General features: G+C 39.5%; 1 protein-coding gene across 2 annotated transcripts in view; it reads right to left on the bottom strand.

The window, feature by feature from the left end:
- The window catches only part of itfg1 (integrin alpha FG-GAP repeat containing 1), a 124,402-nt gene that overhangs the window by 100,952 nt on the left and 5,039 nt on the right, over positions 1–18,411 (bottom strand). For both annotated transcript variants that reach the window (XM_033036401.1, XM_033036402.1), the window contains exons 3-6: positions 18,193–18,320; positions 17,312–17,369; positions 16,588–16,668; positions 7,682–7,776 (exon numbers count right to left, since the gene is read on the bottom strand). In XM_033036401.1, the coding sequence (XP_032892292.1) occupies positions 7,682–7,776; positions 16,588–16,668; positions 17,312–17,369; positions 18,193–18,320 (362 nt within the window). The remainder of the gene's footprint in view (positions 1–7,681; positions 7,777–16,587; positions 16,669–17,311; positions 17,370–18,192; positions 18,321–18,411) is intronic.

The raw sequence follows: 18,411 nt of genomic DNA, 5'->3' as shown, positions 1-18,411 counted from the left end.
TATGACATGGGCATCACACGCCTCAGCACGCGTGAGTAAGGCAAGGCAGCGCCTTTACCACCTCAGGCAATTGAGGAAATTCAGAGTGTCTCCGAGGATCCTCCAGTGCTTCTACGCAGCGGCGGTGGAAAGCATCTTGTTCGGGAACATTACCATCTGGTTTGGGAATTGCTCTGCCAAGGACAAGAAGGCTCTGCAGAGTAGTGCGTTCGGCCGAACTATGGGAACTTCACTTGCCCCCCTGCAGGAACTATACATCAGGAGGTGCAACTCCAGTGCCAACAATATCATGAGAGACCCCTTCCACCCCTGCAACGGACTGTTCCAGCTGCTACGGTCAGGCAAACGCCTCCGTTGCCATGCGGTGAGAACGGAGAGGTTGAGAAGGAGTTTCTTCCCAGAGGCCATTTGGACTGTAAACGCCTATCTCACCAGGGACTAACTCTACTGAACGTTTTTCCTTTTATTATTTATTATGTAAAAGAATATGTGTGTTATGATTGTGTTTATAGTTTGTTTGGTTGTTTGGTTGTTTGTCTTTTGCACAAAAGTCCGCGAGCATTGCCACTTTCATTTCACTGCACATCTCGTATGTGTATGTGACAAATAAACTTGACTTGACTTGATACTTTCACGTTTTTTCCCCCCTTTTGGATTGATTGACAGGATAAGGAAACATCTACATTACAATTTCCAGATAGCTGTATTAGAAAGCCCTTGGCTTTCTATCATTCAAACTGTCAATCTGGAATGACATTAGTTAAATCTCAGCTGGGACAGTTTCTTTAGCAGTCTTGTTACTTGGTGACAAGATCAATCGTTATCTCATGATCACAAGATTGATTGTGCCCAGTGAAGTTGATAGATGATTTTCCCACCTTCTCTGCAAGATATTAAAATGAGGAGGAGAAGTGAAAGGAAACATTATTTAATGGCTCTGTGTTTAAGGGAGAGATAAAATTCGAGATGTTAATTGTTGAGATGGTAAGAAAGATTACATATGCATGTCAAAAATGTTCTTCAAGAACTGATGCTTCTAACACCCTCCAGGGAATGAGTTCCAGGAAAAGAAATGCTGTTGCCTGCTTCAAGTGAAGCACAAATGTGACAATTTTAGAAATACACAAACAGTTCACTTTTCTGGTAACCTTTCAAACCAGATAATTTGCTTCTTAGATTTCACAGCAATCATTATAGCATCATTGTCAACATCGAACAGAAGTTAATATTAAAGAAGTTTTGGTTTTAATAAACTTCAGGAAAAAAAATCTAAAATATTGTAAATTGGGTCAAATATATTGTGAAGTAAAATTTGTGGTCTCCCACTGAAAAAGAAAAAAAAAAAAAAAAAAAATCTGACCCAAACTATACTCACTGAATCTACAGCGCTCCGTTCAATTTTTATTTATAGCGTTCGACCTTTGCCAAATCCCATGATTCCTTGCGTTTTTCAGAATACCGCTCACTTACAGCTTGGGAACATGAGTCAGCTCTAATCGCCACACTCCAGGAAGGTCATATACTCTTAAAGATTGCTCTTAAAGAGTCAAGGGATATGTGAGAAGCCAGGAATGGGGTACTGATTGTGGATGATCATCCATGATCACAGTGAATGGCGATGCTGGCTCGAAGGGCTGAATGGCCTACTTCTGCACCTATTATCCATTGCCTAAACTACAGAGGAGGCAGAAAAGAATCATAAAGATGTTTCCTGCAGTGGGGGGCCTGAGTTATCAAGAGAGATTTATTAGGCTTGCTCTGTTTTCCCCCAGAGTGAAGAAGGCCAAAAGGTAACATGATAGAGGTACATAAAATGATGAGAGATGTATACATTGCAGAGTAGATAGTCAGTGTCTGCTTTCTATGGAGAGTGTCTAAACCTAGTAAGTAAGTAAATTTTATTTATATAGCACGTTTAAATCAACTCGCGTTGAAACCAAAGTGCATTACATAGAAGAAATAATTAGGTTTCCGTACATCCATAGAAAAAGAAAAAAAAAAGAAAAATGACACAACACATTATAGAATTTAACATGAACGTCCCCCCCCCCCCCCCAGAATGGCTGGTATCTTTATTTTTGTTAAGCAGGAGGATAGCAGAAAATTGTCAGCTCTATGAATCCGTACTGGAATTCTACTTTACTTGTAATAAGTGTACACATATATCATATTATGATAAATGTAGGGGTGCAGAGTAAAACTTCCAAATGAACAAGTCTTTGATGAGGGGCCAAGTTTAATATTGGGAAAATGTGCTTTGGAGCACTGTGGCAGAGAGAACAAGACGAGTATTCTGGGATAGTTCACAGCATTATTGAGCGATCACATGCAATCTATTGCATTAAGAAATGAGCCATGGCTATTGAATATGTCCTTGTTGGTCTCCTCACAGTGTTGTACAAAATATTTGGATAACACCAGTTAAAACCTTCACAGCACCTACATAAACATCACATTACTAAGCAAAAACAGGAAAATAAATCCAAGCCCTTCTGTAAACAAGCATAAATGCAGCACTCGTGGACAGTTCAAGAGCAATGCATATTTTTACCCTCATTGCCCAAAATAGATAATAGCTATAAAGAATAAACAAACATGTTTTAAGTTAACACTTAATGTTTACTTATTCAGGTCATTTGTAAATTTTGCATGACCAACAAACAAAAAATGATAATCAGAGAATCTACTTGACAGAACAACTCATTTTGTGTGGGTGACAAGAACCTGAGGGAGTAGGAGTAGATCTCCAGGCTCCCCTGCATTTCAATATGATCATGGCTGATCTACTGTGCTGGACTCCTTTTCTGTACTAGGTCCCCATGCCTCAACCACCCTTGTGGACAGAGTGTTCCCGAGATTCACTACCCTCTGAGAGAAGAAATTCCACTCACCATAGTTTTAAATAATTGGCTCCTTACTCTAGCCCCCCCATTGCTTCTTTCTCTCCCGCTAGCGAAAACATCTCAATATTGATGTTGACAGATCCCCTTAGGATCTAAGGTCGCCCCTTATAGATCGAATGATTGATTGCATTTATTTGTCATTCAAAAATAAATTTGAACGAGATGTCGTTGCCATACAGTCATAACACAAAAAGCAAACAAAACACGCAATTACATAATTTAACATAAACATCCATCACAGTGACTCCTTCAGGCACCTCCTCACTGTGATGGAAGGTAAAAAAAGTCTTATCTCTTCCTGCTTCTTCTCCTGCGGCCAAGAAGTCAAACAGCTACGTCAAGGTGATCGAGGCTCCCCATATTGAAGCCCCCGCTGGGCGATGGAAGATCCAGTGGCTGAGCTGAGGTCCAGCGAACGGGCCTATTCAAACCTTGCAATTCGGGGCGGACGAAGCTGCCGTGGCTGACGAAGCTGCCGTGGCTGGAGCTCCCGAAAAGTCAGTCGCCAACCAGGGATCTGCGAGCACCCGATGTTACAGTTCACAGAGCCTGCAGCCGAAGCCCCAGAAAGTAGAGTCGCAGCAGCAATCACAGCGCGACCACATCCTTCGAAAGTCAGCCAGCTCCGTGATGGGAAGTCCACAGGCTCTGCGACCGGAGCTCTCGAGGTCAATCCCAGAAGGAGGCCACACGGAAAAAAGTTGCATCTCCGTTGACAAAAGAGATTTAAAAAAATTCCCCACCCCTCACATAATACACATCTTACTCGTCAAAGCTACAAAGAATACTAACTTAAACCATGTCTAGTTTATCATGATGCCTCCAAATCCACTATATGATTTTTTTCAGTTAAGCATTCAAAACTGCACACAGTATTCCAGGTGTGGCCTCATCAACACCCAGTACTACAGCAACAAGATCTCCCTATTGTTAAATTCCAACCTCTTTGCAATAGAGGCCAAGATGCCATTTGATGGCAGGAGAATGGGATTAGGAAGAAGATAGATTAGCCATGAATGAAAGGCAGAGTAGACTTGATGGGCCAAATGGCCTCATTCAGCTCCTATCACTTGTGATTTGTCGTCAAACACTTATTAGACCTGCCTGCTTATGTTTTGTGATCGATGCACTAGAACACTGAGCTCCCTTATTTGCAGTCTCTCTGTTCAGCTAAAAATCTACCTTCCGATTCCTCTTACCATGGTGCTAGACCTCACACTTTCTCACGTTTATCTCCATTTGCCATGTTTTCACTAATCTTGGCAGAATCACAATGTCCTCATTACCATGCACCATTCCACCTATTTCTGTATTATCGGCAAACTTGGAAACCTTACATTTTTGTTCTCTCCCCAAGTTAGTAAATAGTAAACAACAGAGGCCAAAGAACTGATCCTTGGGGTCGTCCACTAGTTACATCCTCCAGACTGAAAAAGGTCCTATTTATTCCAACTCAGTTTTCTATGTGACAACCAGTTTTCAATCCATACTTTCAACACATTTCCTTCAATACCATGGGATTTTAGGTTATGCAACTGCCGCGTATATTGCACCCTGTGAAATGCCTTTTGCCTAAATACACTACATCTACACGTTCTGTTCAATCAGATCACACTGTCACACACTCAGAATTTGAGCAAGTTTGTCAAAACGTTTACCTTTCAATCAAATATCTTATTCAGTTAGATAATGTTCAGCACCATTATATGAAAGTGGGATAACATCGAACTAGCATGGGGGTGGGAGATTGCAACCTTCACGTGGTCCGCCCTGTTTCGACGAATGCAATCAACCTGGCGTGCACAATCAAATAAGATCAAATAGAACAAGTTGTCCTTCAACTTTAGGCTGTGCACGCCATATGCAAGAAGAAGAACTAGCATGAATGGGTGATCGATCGACAATCAGCGTGGACTCTGGGAGGCCAAAGAGCTTGTTTCCATGCTGCCTCTTGCAATCAAAGTTTCTCTCTTTTTTCTGTAGCAATTGTTTATGTGGAAGTGGAAAGATGATCTTGCAAAAGTACATCATACCATATACCATGTTCAGTTGTGAGATCCACGCACTGCTAATAGTTACAGCCTCCATGGAAACCAAAGGAGACACTACAGCTTTGTGCAAAATGTCAAGTCTTCTAACCTTGTTTTGGAGTCAAACTAGATATTCCATAAATTACTTAATGATAAATCCATTAAGTGAAATTATATTCATGTTAAAAATGTTATCTGCAGCCAAATATGTACTAATATCTAAATAACAATAATACTTAATTCCCTGAACATACTGAAGCAGTGACATGCCCTCAATCGCACTAAAATAAATTCAGCTGAGCAGTATGTGATGACAGGAAAATAAATGCTTTTAAAACCATCTGCAAAAAAAGCAACAGCTGCTATGAATATAAATTCAAGTCTCTTGAAAAAAAATTGCTGAATGATACCTTCTATTTTTATGCCTTTCATGGGTCAATATGAAGCACAATCACATTTATTGTTCATATTGACTTGAAAGGCACGTAAATATGTGCTTTTATTGTAGTTCAAAAATAGATGCAAAGAAACGAGCAGGGCCAGTTCATTGGCTATATTTAAGAGGGAGTTAGATGTGGCCCTTGTGGCTAAAGGGATCAGGGGGTATGGAGAGAAGGCAGGTACAGGATACTGAGTTGGATGATCAGCCATGATCATATTGAATGGCGGTGCAGGCTCGAAGGGCCGAATGGCCTACTCCTGCACCTACTTTCTATGTTTCTATGTTTTGCTGCAGCTGCTAGTTTGATTGGTGCAGAACTAATCATCTTTCATTTGATGGTACACAAAAATGCTGGAGAAACTCAGCGGGTGCAGCAGCATCTATGGAGCGAAGGAAATAGGCAGCGTTTTGGGCCGAAACCCTTTGGGTTTCGTCCCGAAACGTTGTCTATTTCCTTCGCTCCATAGATGCTGCTGCATCCGCTGAGTTTCTCCAGCATTTTTGTGTACCTTTGATTTTCCAGCATCTGCAGTTCCTTCTTAAACATCTTTCATTTCATCTTGTTTCAAGAAAGCAAGTCACAGCAGGCAAGTCAAGGAGATCACTAATAATTCAGTGCTAATTCATCTACAGAGGAAAACACCATCGCCTGCAGATAACAGAAGTTGGTTTATGGTTGTGTTTCTTTTCAAAAATATATTTCCTCCCTTTTCTGCTAATTTTCTCTTTCTCTTCTGGATGGGATTTTTACCAGTTTATATTTCCATTGGAACTGATTGTTGCTCTGGAAAGTTTGTTTAATGAAGAGCCTTAAAAGCAAATTGTGACCATCCACATATCTCAAAGGGAGCAAACATTATCTAATCTTCACCCAAATTCTGACAACAGGGAGCTTGATCAGTTACTCTTTTCCTAATATTGTAAGTCTGTTTGCGTGTTGTTGCATTAATAGGTCTATAACGTTGCAGCAAGAAATAATTTTAAGGTTCTGTAATCGGTGTATATGGCAATAAAACACTTAAAACCAACTGTAGAATACCTAACGTAACGCCAACATTTCCCCTGCATAATCTTTTAAATGGCAAATAAATCAAAGCATGAAATCGCTCAATGACACACTAATTATTAAATGCTACGCTGATTGCATGAATGTCAATTGATACTGACCAGGAAACATAATCAATCTGTTAAAGATGACATTATGACTTGGTGGCATTCAGTTTAATATTGATTAATGTAGCTACAACACTGCATATATGTCTAACTAATATTACAATCAACATGCTAAATGGTCTGCATTAACTGAGATTTTAAATATCATGCACCATTCTGCTTTTACGGAATAAAAGCAGAGATCAATATTCCAACCGGTCTGTTCTGGCTGCCCAGATCATCACTTCAGTTGGCCTATGAAACATTGTTCTACCCATTGCTAATTCCAATTCCTCCCTAACATCAAATTAACACGGGTTCTTCTAACCCAGTTAAATGATGTCAGGGGCACAATGGCCAGAATCTTCAACATCACTCTGTTCCCATCCAAAACCACCAGCCCAACTTGCCTTCACAGTGCTTATGATGTCAGAGTTTTGATGTGGGGTTGGTCTTACACGGTTGTGACAAGAGAATAACCATAGTGATCTAAAAATAGGATTCACCCTTGTGCAATCCCCAAGAGAAAGTATACACGTTTGTTCATGTGAAAATACATTGAATTGATTATGTAGATGGGATGATTCAAGATAGATTTAATTGTCACATGTGCCAGATGGCACAGTGTAATGAATTCCCATACAGCCATACAATAAAAATAAACAGGACTCAACACACTATAGAATTTAACACAAAACATCCCACACAGCAGAATCAAAGTTTCCCACTGTGTGGGAAGGCACCAAAGTCAGTCTTCTTCCTCCACTGTTCCTCCACTGATGCACATGCATGACCAGGATCTTTGTTTCTGGATATGAATTTCTGCAGTTATTTTGAACAGGGGAGATACATTTAATTGTTGTTAAAGCCAAGTGTTTTTATCTGCTGAAAAGCATGATATTTAGAGATTTCCACAGGTATACATTACATAACCTAATAAAAAAAAGTCTAATTGTAATATAACAAATATAATAAATGTGTATACTTTCTCTTGGGGATTGCAGGAGGATGAATTCTTGAAATATTTAACATATTTCAAGCAAAGCAATCGTGCTTATATCATTGAGGACGTGCAGTAAAATCAGTATCATTAAATGACAATGCATACATTCATTTAAAAAAAAAAGTTTATCTGGAATGATTTGTGAATTTACCTGCAGTGAAGTCTTTGTTCAGGTCGATGAAAGCATGAGAATGAGGTATGTACATTTTATTTACAGAATCCAAGGCAGCAAACCACGTTTGATTCCTGAAAATAAAAATATGAACATATTCAAGGTCTCAACAACTTAACTAACTCAAACATGTGTGAAGATCAACAGTATGCAGAGTTCAAATCACATCAGCAATTAAAATGTCCAGCTGTAGTCTTCATTTTTACTTGTTAATCCAGTTTCAGCGAGTAAGGGAGAAAAATATTTTGCAACTATACTAAGGATGCAAATGGACAATTCTCCTCAAAATCATTGAAGTGACAGGAATGCAGCAGGTTTAATGAGTCTGTGAACACACATTCACCATTGGGACATGATAGAGTCATACAGAATGGAAACGGCCCTTCAGCCCAACTCGACCATGGCCACAACAGTTCAAATCAGAGTTTGCTTTGTTAATTCGATGCAAAATCGTTTGTAAAAAACATTGTTCAATTGCTGCCTTTGAATCCATAGTTGTAGTGAATACTAAAGTTAAAGAAATAGCATTGTGAATGAGCATGATATTTATCATGATTTTAATATTTCTCATCAGGATTTCTTGCAATGCTATTTATGTGACTTCACATCACGCAAGGGTGTCATGAAGGAAAAATCAAAAGAAAGAGTCATACAATGTGGAAACAGGCCCTTCAGCCCAACTTGCCCATGCCGACCAACAAACCCCATCGCAGGGTCCCACCTGCCTGCGTTTGGACCATATCCCTTTAAACTTCCCCTGTCCATGACCCGTCTAAATGCTTCTTAAACGTTGCAAAATATTTTTAATATGTTAAATTTATGTAATTGTGTATTTTGTTTGCTTTTTATTGTTATGAATGTATGGTAACGACATTTTGTTCAAATTTTCTTTTTTTGAATGACGAATAAATTCAATTTAATAGAAATAGCAGAATTGACTTCTGTTGGATTTCCTCACTGGAGAAACTCAGACCTTTATATATGCCAATTATCAGCTGCCGTTAGTACAGAATTGTTTAATGGAGCTTTGATATGGTTTTCAATTGTCAGTTTCTATGCCCCTGGGATCACGGTCCAGGCATCTGACAGAAGTGATTTTGCAGCAAGAGAAGGAGGAAAGATGCCGTCGAACACAACATCTGACAATATTTAATTATTACTTGTTACAATTTCTCCCCAGATATTGAGTTACTGACCATTACTTTTAAAGTATTGGTAAAAGTGTAGTGGTAGAAGGATAAATAATCAGAGTTTGCTTTGATAATTTGATGCAAAAGAGGTTGCAAAAAACATTTTTCAATTGCTGCCTTTGAGTCCTTGTTTGTATTGAATACTAAAGTTAAAGAAATAGCATTGTGAATGAGCATGATATTTATCATGATCTGAGGACTGTCAAATTCCTGTAGCTGGGATTATGCTGGACGACAGTAGTCCAATAATTACACTTCCAGCAATAGAGAAATCAAATAGCAATGACAGAAATTACACATTGCACAATACAGACACTGCATCACGAAGTAAACTGTAAATCACTGTAATTGCAAGATTGGTTTGTTTTGTTGTTTTTCAAAATAACCTAAGGAGAAGCGATAGTGGTGGTATGATGGACATCCCATAATTTAGTTTGTAAATTAAAGAGTATTGCTGTCTTGAACCTCCTGAGAAAAGGCTGTTGGGCTGGAACATGCCGATGCCTGGCTGTCAGGTTTTGAAGGGAACTCTTGGCTCTTGCAACGCTCCAGACTTCTGTCCCTGCACAATAAGCACTGCAGCTCAAATACGAGTGTATCTGACCTCTCACTTCGCCTTGGACTCAGCATTTCATCCAGGGGCATATTGTTAAAGTGAAAAAAGCTGATGATGTTGGGAACATACAACAGGCCTTGCATCAGGGTCTTCAACTTCAACAGTGAATTATTTTTATATTCTGAATGTTTTCAGCTCTTTCGGTTTATTATTTTAGGACATTCTGTGACCGAATGAAAACCTCTCTGCTTTATGCTAGCTAAAAACCTGGTGTATTTAGCGTGGGCCCATTAATTTGAAGAGGTTAATCATTAAAAAGGTGAAACAAGTGGTTTCATTTTATTACTCTAGTTTGATTCATCTTAATTTTTTTCAATTTCACGAGGCTGTAGATCCTTTATTTTTTTTCCTATTTACTTTCGAATGTTCTTCAATATCTCTGATCAGAGAAGTTTGGAAACATTGGAACAACCTTCCGACATCGCAAGATTTCAGGGTGGTACATGGGTGAGCCCTTTGTTGATGTTGCTTGTGCCCAGTTCTTGGAGCCACCACAGCAGCAATACTGACAGACAACTGTGAACAACACGTGACAATAAACTGAGCTGAGCTGAGCAGTGCAGCCACAGGTGAGGAGTGCAATTGTGTAGCTAGTGCAGTGGGCAATCACAAGGGATGGGAGTGTCGAGAACAGTCTGGCCCATCTGCAGCAGAGAAACAGAACCAAAGGAAAAACCATAACCATTCATCCATAGGACTGAATATAGAAACAGGGAAGTGCAGATGCTAGTTTACACAAAACGACACAAAGTGCTGGAGTAACTCAGCGGTTCTGGCAGCATCTCAGGCGAACATTAATAGGTGACATTTTGGGTCGAGATCCTTTTTCTGTCACCCATTCCTTCTCTCCAGAGATGCTGCCTGTCCCACTGTGTTACTCCAGCATTTTGTGTCTACCTTCGATTTAAACCAGCATCTGCAATTCTTTCCTACACATTAATAGGTGACATACTGTAGTCTATAGAAGAATTCTGACCTGAAACAGCACCTTTCCATGTTCTCCAGAGATGCTGGCTGACCCATTGAGATACTCCAGCACTTTGTGTCCTTTTATCGACAGGACAGATATTTCAAGCACAGACAGAAAACAAACCTGTGCCTGTACAATTTTTCTGCTCAAAGCTTTATTCCATATTTGCTTCAGACCCAGTTTTAAGCCATAGCGTTATTACATACGATGATAAAGGTGTTTTATTTTCCACACAATCTCAACATTTGGAATAGTAATTTGTTTCCCAGATGAAGGTCAACTCAAAATGGCATTGATGCTCCAAGTAAACACCCTGACCAAAAATCACAGGTTTTTAAAAAACATTTTATTCCAGAAAAAACAAAATAATTTCAGAGTCAGGCAGCATGCATGGAAGACATGAACAGGCAACGTTTTGGGTCAGGACCCTTCTGTCCTCCATAAATGCTGCCTGACCCACTGAATTCTTCCAGCACTTTGTCTTTTGCTCAAGATTCTGCAGTTCCTCGTCTCTCCATTATTTCAAACCTGGTTTAAGCTACGGGTTGGATTCAATTTCACAAGCAATTACAGCAACATTTCCTTTTGACTCAGAAGTGTGTTCAGCAGGCCGAAAAATTACATTGACAGCTAGGATATAATGAAAACGCTCAATCCATTTTTAAATGCTTTGAAATGTGTTTTTTTTCCCTATAAGATCTTGTATTTCTAAATAAGAACATATTTTTTGAAAAGATGTGCTGTGGGAAGCAGTGATTAATTTTATATTCAAACCTCTTATGATTGTAACCTGCAAAAGCACTTCTCTTTAAATTAAAATAAGACACTGAGTGCTGAAGTAACTCAACAGGTCAGGCAGCATCCCTGGAGTACAATGATAGGTGATGTTTTGGGTTGGGACCCTTCTTTCTTATTTCCTCATTCTCCTTAAATTGCTTCTTCTTTCTCTCTTTTACCTCAGTTTTACACCTTACAATCGTGTACTCATAATTAAGGCCTACCCAGCCTCTTACAACCCCAAACGGTAACACCGTCTCATTGATGGGATTGTTGTCGTAGCTCCCGGGGACAGCGTTTCTTTAGGCTGCCGCCACTGACCGGACGCGCTAGGTAACTGTGGGACTCCCTTTCCTCTCACAAGCTGCCGGTCCTTCTGTTGGCCGTCGCTTAGTCCGCTCCTCTCTCCAATGCCACCAACTCCTCCTGCTCCCTCCTCCTCCTCCCCTGGAGTTGTCGACATCTTCCACAGTGGAGTATGTCGGTGACTCCGGAAGAAAAGGAGGAGGCGGCGGCATAGGAGAGAGGTGGAGAAGGTGCGCCAGCAAGCCCTTCTACACAAGCTGCCCACACCATCCGGTTGACGTGGTTGTTGTTGCGACTCACATTGTAACCCCCGACAAGATGTGCTCGGTCACCGTGGGACTCCGTCTCATACTATACTCTGGCCAGCTGCCACTTCCCCCTGATGGCCTTTGCTTTGTCCGCTCCCCACCGCCTCCTCCTTCTCCCGTCACTCTGTCCACTTGGCCTCTCCCTCTCCCTCCCCAGGATTCGCCAACATACTCCACCTGGGAAGATGTTGGCAGCTGCGGTGGGGGGGGGGGGGAGAGAAGAGGAGGAGGCAGTAGTGGAGGGGGGAGTGGTGGAGTGGATAAAGCGATGAGAGAAGGAGGTGGCATCAGACAAAACGATGGCCAACAGGAAGAAGCGGCGGATGGAGAGAGGGGAGGGAGCCCCACGGTGACCAAGTGCATCCTGACGATTGCCCAAAGAACATAGGAGGCTGTTTAAATTATGCAGGCAAAAATGAATTCAGTACAATTCTACAGAACTACCAGAAATCTATCCAAGCCAAAATCAGTTTTAATCAAATTCAATGTTCATTTGTAACTGACATTTAATGTTAATTTGTAAAACGATTCACTGCAAAAGCATAATGATAATTTTAATAGTATAGGTAAGTTAATTAACAAGTAAAAAATGAACTCAGTGCATTAAAAATTCATTATGATGGAAAATTTCTTTTTTGGTATCTCTCAAGTTCAGGCATTCTAAAATAGATCTGAAAAGTAATTCCACACATAATGCAAAATAAAATGTAAGATTCCATTGTCTGTAGGTGGCATGATCATTGCACAATTTAAAAGATCACAGATAGGGATGTAACACAATGGTCACAATTTCTGTTTCAACTTTAAAATATTGTCCATATATTTGTCTTTCAACAGTGTATTGCATACAATAAGGAGTGTACTAATGAATCATTCCATGCCACATCGCCAGATTCTCACTGCTGAATCATTTGTTCATGGAACAAAGGCAAACTCTTACTCCAGCTCTAAATGATGATTCACCAAATTATAGGAAGCCAGTGCTGGAGCAGCCATATGTCAGATGAGGCATAAAACGATTCAAAGAGTAGGGAATGTGTAAGAAGGAACTGCAGATGCTGGTTTAAATCGAAGATAGACACAAAAAGCTGGAGTAAATCAGCGGGACAGTCTGAGAAGGTATCGACCCAAAACGTTCTCTCCTTCTCTCCAGAGATGCTGCCTGTCCTGCTGAGTTACGGCAGCTTTTTGGGTCTATTAAAGAGTTGGGAAATTCTGTTGATGACTCGGCTAACATTCATCTGTCAACTAAAAAAGCAGCATGCAGCTTTATCATCCCTTAACTTAGCCAGGCCAACCTCAACTTCACCAGGCCAACCTCAACTTCACCAATCCAGTGTGGCCTAGACAGGAGGCCTTAAAGTGAGAAAATAAGAAACCGCATATCTCCTTCGACCCAGATCTTGCAAGATTGAGTATAGGCACCATTTTGAAATGAAGGGAATTGGCCAATAACCATTAGCTAGCATCTCTGTTATAGTTTTTAAGAAGGAACTGCAGATGCTGGAAAATCGAAGGTAGACAAAAGTGCTGTAGAAACTCAGCGGGTGCAGCAGCATCTATGGAGCAAAGGAAATAGGCAACGTTTCGGCACGAAACTTTGTTTATTTCCTTCGCTCCATAGATGCTGCTGCACCCGCTGAGTTTCTTCAGCACTTTTGTCTATCTCTGTTATAGTTATTGGGTTATTATTGTATTGTTATTCATTAAAATTTGCTAACCATAATCTGGCCAATTACACTTCTTTTTCAAAACACCTGAGTGTGGTGTGAACCTGAAACTCGCTGCCAGAGATGGTGGTGGAGGCAGGTACGATAGTGGCTTTTAAGAGGCTTTTAGGCACATGGATGTGCAAGGAATGGAGCGATATATATCATGTACAGGCAGATGAGGTTAGATTATTTTGGGATCAATGTTGGCAAAGGGCTTGTTCCTGTGTTGTACTGTTCTGTTGCTCCTAAACAAAAACAGAAAAAAGCTGCAAACACTTAGCAATACTTAGCAACGAGAAACAAAGTTAACTGAAAGCAAAACTGAATGCTAACTTTGATTCTGTCTGCAGACGCTGTCTAACCTACTGAATGTTTCCAGTATTTTTCCACGTTTTTATTTCAGATTCCAGCTTTTCGAGACCCATTATGATAAATACGTGGGAATACGATAAGCCAACAAAAATCCGACTGGAATCCCCAGGTAACTGCTCTAAACTTTCACAATGAGAAGTGGAAATGCAAGTTATGATTTCCTCTCTTGGAGGGATACTTCTAATCTCCAGAGCCTCGACCTCTCCATCGAGGTGAGGAGTTTATAATTGGGGATATCGGGGGTCAGCCAAAAGATTGAGAGGAGAAGGGATGCTTTACACTTCAGTGGTTGTAATCTTTGAAATTCACTACCTCGTACACCCACGTATGTGTACATATGTGCAGTTAACCTTTAAAGGAGAAACCACGTTTGATGATAATCAAACAGGAAATGAGTTGGTGCAAAAAAAAAAAAAAATCTGACAAGTCATTACTGCATGATGTAATGGACTTGAGGGCTGTAGGTCTACATATGCTCCTGTTTCCTATGTCATTGTGCAAGATGACAAATGAATCACGCTCCAGTTTCTCTTAACTATTTGCTGCAGGAAAATACAAAATCCCATTGTGATTTCTTTCAAGTCACGGACGAAAAACATTTGACCATCTGTAATATTTTTGTCAGATCCAGGCATAAAAAATCTGCAGAGGCTATCCAAATATTTCAAAACAATAATGACATGTATCATTAGTAATCATAGATATCAGTTCTCAACCAAACCAGGGTATAGTATCTTGGCAGGAGAAGTTGTGGTGAATAAAGATTAATGTGGGACTCCACAAAAGACAGAAATCTACACAGAATAGATATCTAGGAGAAAACACAAAAGTGCTGGAGGAACTCGATGGGCCAGGCAGCATCTTTGAGCAATTTTGCATGTGAGCAATTTTGGACACCATATCTGAGGAAGGATGTGCTGGCTATTGAGAGGGTCCAGAGGATGTTTACAAGAAAGATCACAGAAATTAGTAGGTTAACCTATGATGAGCGTTCGTCAGCACTGGCCCTGTTCTCGCTGGAGTTTAGACGAATGAGAGGGGACCTCATTGATACATACAGAATAGTGAAAGGCTTGTATAGAGTGGATGTGGAAAGGATGTTTCCACTAATGGGAGAGTCTAGGACCAGAGGTTATAGCCTCAGAATTAAAGGACTTTTTTTTTTTTTTTTAAAGAAGGAGATGAGGAGAAATGTATTTACAATAGATGGACGTGTAGGCCATTCGGTCCTTCGAGCCAGCGCCACCATTCACTGTGATCATCCACAATCAGTACCTCGTTCCTGCTTTCATCCCATATCCCTTGACTCCGCTATCTTTAGTTAGAGGCTGGTGAATCTGTGGAATTCATTGCCACAGAAGGCTGTAGAGCCAAGTCAGTGGATATTTTTAAGGCAGCGGTACATAGATTTTTGATTAGTACAAGTGTCAGAGGTTATGGGGAGAAGGCAGGAGAATGGGGTTAGGAGGGAGAGATATCAGCCATGATTGAATGGCAGAGTAGACTTGATGGGCCAAATGGCCTAATTCAACTCCAATCACTTAAGACCTTATGACATGATCTGGGGAGGGAAGGGTCCCAACACTAAATTCTGAGTTCCTCCAGCATTTTGTGTTTTGCTCAAGATTCCTGCATCGGCAGTCATGTGTCTCCAGATATCTCAGAAGGTTGTAGGATGGAGCTGATTACTGACAACAAGCATAAGAATATCAACTTCAACCTTATGAAAGGTCGAATGAAAACCTGAGAGTGGACAAGCAGATAAAGCACATTCGCGTTGGATTACCTTCTGGTTATGTCATGATGTAACAGAACTTGGCATTAATTATGTCAAGAAAAACTTGCATCTTTACAACTCCAAAACAATTTGCATCTAGTCTCGGTGTGGGAAGCAATGAAATGTTAAGAGTCATTGCCCAATCATTAAACCCAGTAACATTTGCAGTTCGTGGTAAATGTGATGTGACCAATTATTGTGTGTCAAATATCTTGTGATCAGAGTATTGAAAAAGACAGCGATGCTGACAGTGAAATATATTCTGGTTTACAATTCATTCTGCTAACAACACAATACACTGATGAATGAGAACACACCAAAGCAGATTTTCTTCCAAAGCACTCAGAAACTATTTATTTTCCTAACCAAACTGCTCACATCAATTTGCTCCAATACATTAGATGATGATGGATTAAAAGTGGAAAAAATATACTCATTTCATAATATGTGGGTATTATCTGCTGAATAGAATGGAGTCAGTTTAATACAAATCATTTTATATAATATCTTTAATGTCATTTCCTTAATAATGAAATTCCTTTCTTCATTTCAATAATTGATGCATTAAAATGGGATTTAATTGCTGGATTGATTTAATATTCAAGAGTGCAGTTAAATACTTATTCAAATGAAGAGAATGACATGTATACAAACCATTTATTTCTTCAAGAACATAAAACAGCACAGCACAGAAATAGGCCCTTCGGCCAGGTTAAAGTAATCTCTGTCTGCATGTAATGTATATTTCTCCATTCCCTGCATATCCATGTGTCTATCAAACGCCTCTAATAAATATTCTGCTTTCTGGATTTGATAAAATGTATTTAACAGAATATAACATGAATATTGGTCCTTACCTTCCAATCAAGGAGCATATCTGCGGCCTTAGATTTCCCTTGACTGTTCCAAAAATATCAGGTATCATATCACCATTAAAACTGAAATGGAATAAACATGGGTATTGAGAAACAACAAATAAACATCAGTTAACCAACAACTTTAATAAATCCAGCCCAACAAATCCCTCTTCTCCCACATAGCCAAACCACTCACGTTTGCATTTTCACAGAGAATATTGGCAGAGAGTGTTATAATATTTATCTTATTTGGCCCATGAGATAATAATAATAATAATAATATATCTTTTATTGTCATTGCACATCAGTGCAACGAGATTTAGTGTGCAGCTCCACTGATGTACAAGAAAGGTAAATAAATACAATACATAAATAAACAAGCTGAATTGATTGACGTGACCATCTGAGGGAGACTGTCCAAAGGGGGTGGGTGGGGGGGGCACTCATTAGGGCCGGTTCAGAGCCGCTATAGCTCTTGGGATAAAAGTCAGTAGAGATACTGAGAATTCGGTGGAGCTCAGAAGGAATAATCTCTGAACTTTCCGACCTTCCAGTGCATTGATAAGTGCTTGGTGACTATTTTTCTTACAAGGCAGACAAGGAAGATTTGTGGTAAGAAATTATTTTTTTGGTTTACGGCAAGCTAACCATTATGATTAAATAATGTTGCCCATTATACATTTATTTATCTTCAAATATAGGTAAAAATATATAGTGTACTTACTCAAGTACTAGCGGCTCATCCAAAAAGCTCTGACTGAGAATAGTAAAAACGTTTGGATCTAAGAAAAAAATAAATATTAGAAGCAAATAAAAAATATTGTACAGGACAAAATGCAAAATTTTCCATTAAATGAACAAGTAAATAATTTTCTAAATTATGTTTTCAGTTTGTTCTCTCCAATCCTTCTCTTCTTGGTAAGTTAAAACGTAGTAAAAACAGAAAATGCTGGAAACACTCCACAAGCCTGCAGTGACAGCGGAAAGAGAATCAGAGTTGGGTCAGAGAGAAGGAATGGGTTGAAACCCGCTGAGTTACTCCAGCATTTTGTATCTATCTTCGGTTTAAACCAGCATCTTCTGTTCCTTCCTGCACCAGAGTTAGGTTGTCCGGTCAACGATCCTTTGTTGGAACTTAAAACATTTAAAAAAAATATTTACCAATTCTGATAAAAGTACTCAATTAAGTCTACTCATCTTTCCACAGATGTTACCTGACCTACTAAGTTTTTCCAGCATTTTCTGGTATTAATTGTTGAATTGTATTTGATAGCTAATATTTTAAGATAATTAAATAAGTAATAATCTATTTTAAAACCAAATTGCTTAATTCTAATGTGTAGGAAGGAACTGCAGAAGCTTAAATCGAAGATTTAAATACGTAATTCAAATTGTGCATAATTAAATGGTGAAAGTAAAATAATGGTATAGTTTACATTGCTTAATGTGCAATAATATTACAATTATTTTGTATTGTTCACATTCTTTGACAAAAAATTTGAATAATCTTGTAAAAATCTTTGTCTCTTAATTACAGATAGAACAAGTGAAAGATCTATTTCGGTAGAGTAAAATGATTTTTTGATAAGGAAAGCACAAACTGACCTAATGTTTGATTATTCCCCCAGAAGACAACAACAGTCATGTTGCGAGTAGAATTAAGAGTGAGGAGCACATCCATTTGTGAATCCCCATCATAGTCGCCCGGTACCACACTGGTAATCACCAGATTACTGAAAGCAACAAAATACAACAATGATATAACTATCTATTTGCCCCCCCCACCACACACACACACACACACACGCACACACACGCACACGC

The sequence above is a fragment of the Amblyraja radiata genome, chromosome 17, assembly GCF_010909765.2.
Source record: "Amblyraja radiata isolate CabotCenter1 chromosome 17, sAmbRad1.1.pri, whole genome shotgun sequence".
NCBI lineage: Eukaryota > Metazoa > Chordata > Chondrichthyes > Rajiformes > Rajidae > Amblyraja > Amblyraja radiata.
Note: the sequence above shows the minus strand (reverse complement) of the source record. Positions and strands in the feature narration are given on the sequence as shown.